General features: G+C 37.5%; 1 protein-coding gene across 1 annotated transcript in view; it reads right to left on the minus strand.

Annotated features, from left to right (window-relative positions):
• Positions 1–3,043: 3,043 nt before the first annotated feature.
• Positions 3,044–12,902, minus strand: part of ADCY2 (adenylate cyclase 2) — a 207,547-nt gene continuing 197,688 nt past the window's right edge. The window contains exons 21-25 of the mRNA XM_030446098.1: positions 10,892–11,038; positions 9,616–9,723; positions 7,426–7,540; positions 5,154–5,278; positions 3,044–3,835 (exon numbers count right to left, since the gene is read on the minus strand). Coding sequence (XP_030301958.1) covers positions 3,683–3,835; positions 5,154–5,278; positions 7,426–7,540; positions 9,616–9,723; positions 10,892–11,038 — 648 coding nt within the window. The 3' untranslated portion in view covers positions 3,044–3,682. The remainder of the gene's footprint in view (positions 3,836–5,153; positions 5,279–7,425; positions 7,541–9,615; positions 9,724–10,891; positions 11,039–12,902) is intronic.

Below are 12,902 nucleotides of genomic sequence, written 5' to 3' on the forward strand. Positions count from 1 at the left end.
AAGCTAACAAGCCCTGGTCTTCAAATTTTTGGGGGTCCACTTGGAAAAACTGTTGAAGGGTGGTATCTAGGTCAGGTGAAGAAGAATATGCTGTCTGAAAATGAAAAAGTATCTTCATATAGAAATACAACCAAAGGGAAAGGACATATCAAAGGACAAGGTAATCATTGCTCTTAACAGTAGTTCTACTGCTATATAAAGCATCCTGACAACATAGCTAATTCTTTGTCCTGATACAAGCTTCTGAAAACAAAACAGGACAGACTTTCAACAGCTCTACCTTCAGAGGTGCACAGCTGTCACTTGACAAGTGAGCAGGTTGAACTCCTACCTGTGCCTCAGTGGAAAAAAGGGAAAGTCTGTAGATATTTTAGAAAATAGAGTAATCATATAGGAATATAAAGATAATGAAAAATGCTTTTCACAGAGCATAAATATGATGATAATATCTCTCTTTAGAAACAGCAAAATAGCATTTATTTACAGGCAACCCCAACTCTATTTGTAGTTAATAAAAATATCTGTGAGTCCAGTCTTTCTTCCTGTCCCTGGATGGCTCCCTCTATAAACTGGAGTGAAGCACTGCCTTTGAAAAAAGAAATCCAGCAGTGCTGGAGTTTCATTTTCCCAGACCACAGGGACTCACTCATATTGCTCTTTTGGCTTCTGCCTCACCATGTGAAACCCATTTGCATTGCAGCTTTAGAAGCCATGCTCTTTGTGGTTTGCTAACAACTGATGACCTATGGCACCAACATTGAAGTTGAAGAACTTGAGCCTTACAGTGTTGTACAATATGTGGCATCTTGAATAGTGATTTGAATGGTTTTCATAAAGCTTTTCAATTTGCACACTGACACATGAGCAGTACTAATTATATCTACTTATTGAGGCAGGTGAACTTGCTGCAGGACAGGAAGAAAGAGGATGCAAATACTCTGGGTCAATACAGATGGGAAAAATAACAATATAAATAGTTGATGTAAGACAAGTTGATTGGAAGACAAAAAGTATTTATTGGATACAAATAGTTTCTTGGTACTAGAAAGACAGTAATAGTAACCAAAGGATGGAAAAGAGGATGGTATGCACCTTTCTTTGTCTGGGCATCATACTTCAATCATCTTTTGCCTGATTTCTTGTTTCTTAGCAGGACTTGGCTGGAAGAATCTGAATGCAACTATAAAATGAGGCAACACCGGTGAAATATGAATGGCATGAATGAAAGAATTTTCAAAATGCTCTTGCAGGGAACATATATATCTTTATATTTCAATGGACCAGTCAGCTCATGGCCATTCAAATATTTTAATGTTTCATGGCTTACAGAAATGTAGTATCACTTAACTTCTATAAAAATCATAGAAACAAGGCTATCAAACTAGGTACAAGGTTTGCTGCTGATGCCCAAAGTGTGCAAGAATGCAAATGAAATAAAAATCCCGAATATACAGTTTGTATCTGACATATGCACATAGATGTGACAGTACAGTATCAACTTTACATAAAGGGCTTTCATCTAGAGTAAGGAATGATTGCTTTGACCTGTGATAATATCGGAATGATCTTAAGGGCTCAGAGGACATTGAATGTCTAAGAGATTTTATATGTTTTTTTAATTGTTCCTAGGAAGAAATTACAGTAAGTGGAAAGGAGGGATTTAGAAGTCTTAAGCATAGCTAAATTATAGCTTGCTTTAGCCAATGACTGGGATGTTGTTTCTCCTGCCATGAGATGTTTGGAAAGTCTTTCATTCCACTGGAAAATGTTCACTTTATTTTAATAATTAAAAGGAAGAAAACATAAAGGCAATAAAAAACTTTTACTGAGATTTTATTAGACTGACCACCTGTCTTGAGAGTTTCTGATCAAAAGCCTCCATCTCCGAGTGAGATGTCAAGTGTGTTGTGCTGGACATAACTGAAATAACTCGCATTTTGCTTTTAGATTAACTTAAAAGGATCAAAATTCAGATAATCAGATTAACTTAAAGGGATCAAAATTCAGATAATCTATTTTACTGCAAATGTAGGCATTTGAAATCTACTGCGATTGGAGTTTGCAAGTGGACAGATGACTACTGTGAGTGAAGTATGAAACAGTGAGATTGTGGCATGTGACCCAGAAGTTTAAGAACTTCTGGAAAGACACCAATGCAATACAAATGTAGATATATGTTTCATGAATGAGAAATCTGAATACTTTTCACATTAGCCAGAGCTAATGATGCATAAGTTGACCTCTATATTAATCTGATTTCAGAACAAACATGCCGTCATTATCTGTTATTTTTTAAATAGGAGGATTTTATTAATTTTGGTTGTGCTGGGCTGTTATGACTAAAATAATATATTACTTTCTAGTACTGATAATAGCAAAGCAAAACTTAATCTTTGCTATCTATGCTTCAAAGGACCATAGATAGTACAATCACCTGCTTTTTCAGTCTTCGGCAAGGCTTATCTATGAAACTCAACAGATGTGATACTTTTTAATTCAACAGGATTTGAATTTATCTCAGATGTCCACAAAATAGCATTTTTTTTTAGTCTTCTGCTCATACTCATGTTCTGATAAATTAGATTGTTTGAAATATCACATTAAATCTGGCATTGTAAAGATTAAGTGAAAAGCATGCAAGGGAAAAACAAGCTATCAAAGTACAAAACATTTCTTGTCTTGTGCAGCTTATCCTAGTTACTGTCTAAGCATTTCAGGCCAGCTGCAAAGTAGTAACACTGCTACTGTCTCCAGTATCACCCACTTTATGGATCTGAGGTAAGAGTTCTGCATCACCCAGGGAGTAAATGACTGCAAAGTGCCTAGGATGTCACCCAAGACTGAAGACAATAGAGGTGGTTCAGTTTCTGAAAGGCAACAGCACATCTAGCAGATATAAGTGACCAAGGCTACTGAGATAGCTTGCCATAGCCTGCCTCAACATCCAACTGCTCAATAAAAAGCAAGACTGGCAGCAGCAGGGGACGCGCAGGTTTAGAGCGACAGAAGCCATGGAAGAAAGCAAAACTAAGAGACAGCAACAGTAAGACAAAGTACATATAAACTTTTAATGAATTAACCTTACAAAAGACAATAGCTTCAAAACATTTGACACGTTTATACAAAACTATTCCAGCGCTGTTAGCTCTCTCTTCAGAAAGAATGCCGGCAAGCCACCCAACGTGTCCCTGGCTATGAGATGCAATTGGTGATCACATCCAAATCATGTGTGGGCAGAGTAAACTTATTTACAAATACTGTATACTTCAATACCAGATTAGTAGATGCTATTGGGGAGCGACTGTATTTTCCAGAAAACACCATGCCTCAGAAAATAGTATGCACCCCTAGCTTTATTGCCTTTTTTCCACGCATTTTTCCCTAACATTTCTTTTTAGTCCTTTCAGGATGAGTTACCTCTTTTTCATTCCTATTCCTTCTTTTCTTTGAGTAACAGTGCAAGTTGCAGTACAATCTTCCAGTCCAATAGCTTACATCACAACATGTCCTTGAACATAGGAATATCAAGGTGCAAAATGATGGCTCATGGGACTATTCTGCAGCCATATTAAAATAAGTGCCACATACCAGAAAATAGCACGCATGTTAAGGGCAAAATGTAGTTAAAAAGTGCGTGATACTTTCCTGAAAATATGGTATCGATGACACATACAAGCATTCTTCAAGATGCCACATTCCCTTGTGAAAGGGATCTTGTCATTTCAGTATGTACAAAGTATGTCTTCAATTCTCCTTTTCCTTTTACATTTATTATTCCTCTGCAAGTGCTCATGTACCCCAGTGTTTGCAGGACGTTGTTCGTCTCCTCTGTAACCTGCAATAATACAGTAATACAACCAGCATTGTATTTGCAAGAGAGCAAAGCAGAATCTTCTTCCAGAATGTGAAGGGAATCTATGTTCTCAGCAATTTCAAGTGTTCTGCTATCATGGCTTATAAGGCCTTTAAGGGTCTCAAGGGAGGTTTGAGCACCTGAGCTTTCAAGTACTCTGTTGCTGGATGCTGACTCTAATCGCTTATTTCACGTGTCAGAATGGGTATAACCATTTTATCTTTTTTTTGCCTAGGATTACAAACAGAAGGCTTTTAGATACACAAATGGCACTAGGGACAACACTCTTCCTCACAGCATTTTTCTCAGCTTCAGGAGCTGTTTTTCATTTCAGTAGACCCAGGCTTCCTCATCTTTTTGCAAATGCTAAGGCTGTGTGAGTGAAGTACCACTTGCCAGAGTTGCTGTTGCCAGTTTCTCACTGAACTGGCAATGAACTGAACTTTGGAGAGTTCTGCCACTTTAGGTTAAAGCCCACTAGACAGAGGTTGCTTGACATCGGCTGTCTCAGGCTATCTGCATTTCTTTATGAACCAGGCAACTGTTTGTGGATGTCATTGTTTTGACATGCCTTCTGTTTTCAGTTTTGACCAACAGCTGGTAATTTTACTTTTCCATTATTTACTTCTGAAGAGTCTTAATCGTAGATTTGGAGTGTTTTCCACCGCATGCTGGGATCCCAAAGTGCTAGGCAGCATACAAGACAGATACTTAAAATGTGGCCCCTGACCATGGAATCACTGGAACGTTAGTAAAATGAAGGTTTTCCTGCACAGGTCTACCTATAATTTATACAGATAATAATATGTAAAGATTATTAAATAGCATGATTCATTAAAAGGGAAGTTTCATGATTGCCTTCTGGATTTAACTTGATGTTCAGAAGTAATGGTAATTTCCTTTATTCAAAAATAATTAACATCAGAAATGCCCTTCAGAGATATGGTAGCTAGTATTTTATGAGTTTAGGAATTCACAGAATAGAAATGTGATTTCCCTCAAATCCTCTCTTAATTTAGGGATGCATTTCTAGGCAATCCATAATTTCCTCCACAGTATTCTCCTGCAGACTCAAGGCCAAGTTTTGATACTCCTTCCATTTTCCCTATAATTTCCTTTATATTCCTCACTTTCCTGCTGGAGGTCTAATTCTTTGGAAAGCCAAAGATACAGGTGGTAGAAAATCTTCTGTTAACATCCATAGCTCTGAACATAGACCTGCTTAGTGTATGGTATGATGTATTTTAAGCACTGCACTCAGAGGACTTAAAATAAATACTAGCACTTAACCAAGACTTACTTGTATTTTATCTAAGACACCAGTGCTGTCCATCCTGCTGGCCACATTTACTGTATTGCCCCAAATATCATATTGTGGTTTTTGAGCTCCAATAACTCCAGCTATTACAGGTCCATGATTGATACCTGGAAAACACCAGAATTTAAACATTAACAATGAGGATCTGTGGGAGAGGCAGCAGCTTCTGGGAATACACATATATGATAACTTCTTTCAATTTCTACTTGTAGTGAAAGGGGCTTCTCCTCTCTTTAATAGCTTACGGCCAAATCAAATGATGTTTACAGTGTTCATTGCTTCTTAAATGTAGAATAAACTAATGTGAATAAGCTGGAAGGATTTGAAGCCCTTTTCTGAAGGCTGGATTGCCCATAGTATGGTCCTAAATACAGTGTAAATATATGTATTCAAATAATTAGATTAATTATGGAGTGAGCGTAACAAATTTCTAGCCCTGAAATATACACTGTAAAACATAGCACAGTCCCTCATTACACTATGGGCATTTTTTATCTTACAGTCAGTTTGTATCCTATGTTATGCTTGTAAAGGGAGGGAGTTGTACTCTGCTAGTAGAGAATGAAACCAGGAAGTAAAATCTAACCACTGTCTTTAACCAGTCTTAAATATGCCATCATTGTAACTATCCATAAAGATGAGAAGGAAAGCCAAGTTAGATGTAATGAGAAATAAATCCCGGACAAGTGAATAGTTTTGATTTCTAAAATTGTTTTCATGTCAGTAGACCATAACTGATGTCTCTGAATTCCTTGACAGAAACCATTTCTAGGAATATATATATGCAGTAAAAAGAAAGTGTGACTGTAGGATGGGGATGCACATCAGAGCCCATGCAGCATGGATCATATGTAGCATGTCAGCATGAAAAGTACTGCTTTGGGGCCTGCATCGCTTTGTAGATTTCATAATTCCTTATTTCACAAAGCCAAGGAGTCTGAGTTCTTGGGAACCTACAAGAAACACTTCAAAAATCACAACTAGGTTTTTTTTTTTACCTCTTGAAAGTTTTCTTGATAATCCCTATTTTATAAGAGTCAATTTAATCAGTTTGCAGATTTAGCCCTGGCACTCATCAGCTCTTTATCTGTACTGACACTGCTGATAAAAGAGTGTTTGCAGGTTGTGGCATGTGTCATCTAAGGCAAGAGAAATGTTATGATGTACAGAAATATGATCTCTACATGCTTCTTTTGAACCCAGGAAGTTCTGTAACACGTTGAGAAGGAAGCACACTTCAGATTTGTCATTTTTTTAACTCTAGGAAGGAATACAAAACATTTTGGCAAAGGTATGCTCTCAGGAACACACAAATATGTCAAGTAGGAGATAGCAAGTTTTGCCAGTGGGTAGCACTGTGAAATAAACATAGAGGAGAGTGAAGCTGAAAGGAAAAACCAGCAGCATAGCAAGAAAAAGAGAAGACAGGAGAATAACTGTTGAAAATCAAGTATTTTTGACATGTTTACAGGATTTGAGGGTTTCCAGCATTTATTTACTGTTTTCATTTCACACTTTATGAGTTACATATTGCATTGTAAAACTGCTGTGTATTGCTATCAGAAAAAAACATGTTGGAACATGTTTCTTGACCAGCTCTGAATTTATTTATTTCATCATGCTTTCCAAGGCTTCCTGCAGCTGTCTATTTCTATTTTTAAATACCACGATGTAGAAAACATTAAAAGCTGAAATATAAGGAATATCCCTTTCAAACATCAACAGCTAGTCAGCTCTGCTCTGACTTCTTAATGACCACAGAAAAACAAAGAAGAAAAATAGCCTCCTTTGTCTAACACTGGGAAGGAAAGGGTGCATTTTTGATGCTTGCTTGAATTTTGTACATCTAAACTCAAGTCTCACTGGCCCCTTATAGCTCTTGTCACCCAAAGTCATATGGTTTTGCAAAGCCCTCTCTAGAATCTTCTCGTGTCCTTGGGTTTTGATAAGTTAAAAAAACGTAAGCAGTTGACAACCTCAAGAATAATTACTAGAGAATTACATAAAACAATTCAGAGCCATAGGAGCATATTTTTATACCATTCCTCACTTAAGAACACTACCCTTTTCTACATTCTGCCTTGGAACACAGCTACAGTTAATGGGCAATACCACATAGGCTGCCTTTAAACAGGGTACGGATATTGCTATTTGCCTTTATGGCCCTTTTGTTCAGTTCTGCTAACACTTCAATCAGTACTTCACACTGAATTCATCTCCACCATGATATTCTCATAAAAATCCTGATACTTACCTACTCGTAACTTGAAGTCATTGAATGAGTGCTTGTTTATGACATCCAATTTCGCCACCAGGGCAAAGGCGAACTCCACCATGGTTCCTATGTGCATATACTGTCGTTCAGGTTCCTGAATTTAAAAAGCCAAACAAACAGAATAACTTAATTTTCCATAGCCTTACTTGTTGTGAGAATGCAACCAAAAGATGCTGAACACTTGAAAGCACTTAAACTCCTAGGGATGTCCTAATGCCAGCAGGCAGCAGAAGACAAGTAACGTAGAAGATGGTGCCTGGTCCAGCATCACTTAGATCAAATAATGCCCAATAGACCAGGACATATTTCACTTATACATCAGGCAGCCTAGAGGTAAGAGAACCAAAACATGTCTAACCTAATGTTTTGATTGTCAAGTAACTCATTAGCTTCTATCTAATCCCACAGTGTCTATGTGTGCCTAAGATCTACTCATTCATTTTCTCTAAGTGTTTGCTTCTATTTCATGCCCTTTAATAATAATAAAAAAGCTTGTGGACAACCCCACAGAGAACTCTTCCTCCCAGATCAACTCAGCACCCTAGGTAATACTTAAGATGCAGTGAAATTCACAATTCTAAGAGTTCCTCCACTGATATCATCTGGTAGATAAGCAAGCACCTCTGTGAACATCTGACAGACCTGAAAATGAAGAAAATACAAGAAGTACTGAAGAAAAGAGGAAGAAAAAAAATCCACCCTCTGTATCCTGATTACTTATAGCTTATACCACTTATAAAGGCTGTAGTCTTAATGTCTCCTCATATACCAACACTCTAGCCTGATTTCTAAGTACTTCCTTGTGTTCCCCTAGGCAGAGGAGAAAATGGATTTTTGGATTCCCAGAGCCCAGGGTAGGACCCTGACAAGAGAATGATTTCATAAGTGATGGACTCACTGATCTCTATGGTGAAAGACTGAATCTTCCTCATTTCTTGATATAAAGTGACAGAAGAGATGGACAGATGAAATTGCGGCAGATGATCATAGAGCTGGTGCATCAGTCTAAGGGGGACAGTAGTGGTACTCACCAGAGCAGCTGGTTTGATGAATGAAACCTGTTTACTTTGGAGTTCAGTCCTAGCTAAGACAGATGGTTTCCTGTTTAGATGATGTATTCAGAATCTCTCCTTAGGCATTTAGTCTTCCTTAGGTGCTTATTTTAAGCTGGGGACTGTTCCCAGCAGTATGCATAGCAATCAGTCACTGCCACACTAGATACTGCCGTATCTGTGGATCTTTGGGCATCTGGACTGAAGGCTGCTGAGTTTTGGTGGATTTCTTTTGAAAATGTGTACTAAATCACCAAAGGAACACTAAAACTTGGATCTCTTGATTCAGAGTTTGTGGAAATAACTCAAATAATAAATTTATTCCTGTGCACATGCTAGTTTTAGTTGTGATTGAGAGCTCCTCTATGTCTTCTCATCTCCAGCCTACAGTTTCCTTCATCCCCTTCTGATCCAAGTTATTAAATGTCAAAGCTAATTTAAAATAACCGTTTTTTGCCCTCAGGATTTTTAGGGTCTACAGTTCAGGCGTTAATTGCTCCTCTCTAGAAGGAACATGAGTTTGGCAAGAGCACATTGATCTTTAGCAGAGACTCTGTCAATTCATAATTGCTGTCGCTGTTGCTAACCTCTAGTACTCAAAAGATCATGGCAAAAGCAAGGGTTTTGCTTAAAAGTTATGAATTGCTTCTCTGAACTTCCTTTCTACTGATTACAGTTCCCAGCCCTACCCTAGTAAGTAAACCAGAAATGAAAACATTTTGAGTGCTGAGCCTGAGGGTTCTCTAAATGTGTAGTTAATATGGCTGCTCAGGCCTCACGTTTTACAATAGAAATTCCTGATTCTTGCAGTCTCTTCTAACTCTGCAAATCCAGTTCTGCTGCAGCACATAGCAATAAAATGCTGTATTGTGTTTAGAGTAGAATGCCTGCTTTAGACTTGGCAAATACAGAAGTGACATTTTCAAATTGCAATGTGAAGAACAATAATTCAGAGACTACTAAACAAAAGCATACACTTGTGCAGTGTATAATACAATCCACATTAACAAGAAACAAAACTAGGCCACAACAATATACATAAACAACAGTTCAAGGAAGAGAATTTTATCCTGCATTTGAACAGGGCTTTTTCTTTAGCAGGAACCTTTTTCTGTACCTGACACTGTTCTTGGTTGGGTGTAGCACTCAGTCCTGTTGCTGCCATGTAAGTGCTTCCAATGGTCTTTATCTTTTCAACTCCACTGAACTTTGGTTTTGACAGTAACTGTAAAGCAAGGATGGTTATTAATTATTCAGATCAGCAGCCTTGTTACTCTAATAACATTGTCACTCTAACAGCATTCAGAGCATCACTTCTTGGAACAGCTTCTGAAATGGCTTCACATATGCATACAGGATGAAGGATTTACAGATGGATAAAACAATGGTTACAGCCTCCAAGGAAAGGAAATTTCTATCTGCTAAAATACCTTTTTATTTTAAAGGGACTAAAATTAATAGCAATGAGAATTAATTCGATGTAATTTTATGTACAGCTCTTAAAAGTCAGTAGACGTTGATATTGGTTAAACAGATTTGCCACATGAACCAGCAGTTAATCTCTGAGCAGCTGAAAGCAGGTATCTCTTCCATGCCAATGGGGTGGTCCATTCCAATGTGACTAAAATCCAAGAATTTTAGTTCATATCCCCAGTTGTTTTGAACATTCCAATATTCCCTAAATATATTGGCTATTGTAATAACCTCTAAAGATGCAGACCTACAAATCCAGATTGTGTGGAGTCATGACATGATCTTAATGCTTTTTTCTAGTATCTTCATCACTAATAACTTTAAGACAAATACTGTTCTCAGTGAAACCTTAACAGACAACTTTTCACAACCCACCTGTAGCCATGCTAAGTACTAGCTTGTAATTTCTGAGAATGAAATATTAAAACTCACATGATTCTTTGAGTTGCTCATGTATCAGTTGATCGATGCTCTGTATACTGGGACCATTACATATCAGGTGTAACATAAAGCTGTATCATTCTAGCAGGCATAGATTCACCTACCTTACTTTAGGCACTAATATTTACAAATTGGCATTAAAATTTACAGACACTGGCATTTAATATATAGCATGTAATATGACTACTTCATGAACTGCAGCTAAAGGGCAAAAATTTTTCCATGAGACATACACATAGGATTCTCATTACAGTGACTCAAAAGCAACTGAATATGATATCAGGTCAATATCTGATTTATCCCACATAGATCTATTTTTCCTTTAAGAAATCCTGTGAGTAATTTCCATGCGACTAGGCACACAAAATCTCTTTTCTGACAGCTCTTCCACTCTCCCTTTCAAGTATGTTTGCTTACTGTTGCATACCCTGGGTTATTAAGATTGAAACCATAGGTTGATTGTTGTTAGAAGTACATACATCATCAAAGTCAGCAATGATCTCATTTAGCAGCCTGAGACATTCCAAGCCTTCCTTATTAACATCAGATTCTGTGTAAAATTCCTTGAAATCTGGAACAGAGGCAAACATGACGCAGACGCAGTCATATGACTGATGATACAAATCCTGCCCAAAAGAAAACAGAATAGAGAAAATAAAAATCACCTGTCATACTCAGCTCTGAATAAAAGTTTCCTTATTAAAATGTGGTGTCCTGGTTCTTAAAAGGAAGGCATTTCAGTGGTTGGAATGATTTAAGACAGTGGTTGGGAAAGGTTTTTTTTTTAGCACTGAGTTGCATTTATGAATTTTAAATATAAACCTGCATCTTATAGACACACAACATATACAGATGAAAATATTTTAGTGATTCAAACTTGCCTTTTTTGTCACCTGAATATTACTCCGTGAATATAAAAATGTTCACTAATTTATTAGATAGGGCCCATTTCTGAGACTTCTCAGGTAGAGAATCTGGTCTGGCTTGCATGGCTGAAACTATATTCTGCAAAACAATATCTAATTTATTATTAGCTGTTTATGTAATTGTAGTAACTAGAAAAACTGAACCAAACTGACAAACCCAGTGCACTACAAATGCGTAATGTTACTAAATCCTGATAGTTTCTAACCTAAAATGACAAGATGCTTAATAGGATGATATAATTGTAATTTCTTCTCCATAAAAAGGAGCTGAGACAAGGAAAAGAAGTCACCTGAACTAAAACCTCTTTATTTCAGATTTGCCACTGCCTTCTTTGACTGCTGAAATGAGAGCAACTCAGCTCTGCAGGGAAATTCTGGTGCTAAAAATGACCACACCCTTCACTGCCCCTCTGCCCTTTCAGTTTCCTCTTCACTGCTCTAAAACATTTAAATGTTTAAGGACAAATTCACCTTCTAAAAAAAGGAAAGAAAGAATATTTATTCAAATAATAATGAAAAAAATATAGTATCTCTACACACAGGGTAGTTGACTTACAAGATACTAAATGTGGAGCCCTAATTTGCTATTGGGAAGTAACTTTGCTGTCCTCCTTGACAGTAAAAGTGTTGCCTAGAATAAATCCTGGCAACTTGCACAGTTCACAGTCATCAGGAAGAAAAATATGAGCAAATAAAAGTGCTGTTTTGACACTGAAAGACTGGTGTGCTTTATGCTGTTGGCTGTTCGCCCAGTGGGGGACAACCAACCTGTAAGAAAGGGTTGCATGCCTGACTGTTGTAACTACAGGCACTAATCTTTTTCTGTAACCAGAATTATCACTCCTTCCTCTTCTCCACTTCAAAAATATATAAACAGATTGTATTTGAACATTTGTATGTGCTGGAACTCTGCAACAGCATCCCATTTCTCTTCCTTCTTCTCCAATAGTGGGGCTATATCCATCCCGACTAATGCTCTATAGCAGAGTACCATCAGGGAAACAAGAATAAATGGCACTGTTTAGTACAGATGAATGGTAATTATGGCTGTCACAATAAATGTCACAGAATTTTAGGAAGGCATTCCCATCCATTTTATTTTGATCATAATAATCAAGTCTGTGGTAACTGGGTGTCTTAATTTTCTTATGAGTCTCCAAACTGCTTAATCAGAAAATTAAATGCAGCATCAGTCCAGGAAGGAATGGCTTCACTTCTTTTGATAAAAATAAAATCATCCTGTCTTTTGCAGCCAATTCTCCCCCTCACCTTTTTTTTTTTCTTTCCCTTCCTTTTTTTTTTTTTTTTTTTTTTTTTTTACTTTGGTGACACCTGAATTTCTGCTAGTTGGCTGTCCTTACTGTCCCCTCTTCTTCTCCAGTACCTGGAGACCTTCATGGGATGGAGGAGGCAAACTGGTTCCATTCTACCTCTTGGAAGGGTATGGCAGTCAGCTTCTCTGGGGCATAATTTCTGCTCTAAGTAGGGTTCTGGCTCCATCCTGCAGCTAGTGAAACAGGATTCCTCATGCTTAGTAATATGCTTGCCAGTTAGCTGCACAAGC

This window comes from Calypte anna, chromosome 2 (assembly GCF_003957555.1).
Source record: "Calypte anna isolate BGI_N300 chromosome 2, bCalAnn1_v1.p, whole genome shotgun sequence".
NCBI classification, from domain to species: domain Eukaryota; kingdom Metazoa; phylum Chordata; class Aves; order Apodiformes; family Trochilidae; genus Calypte; species Calypte anna.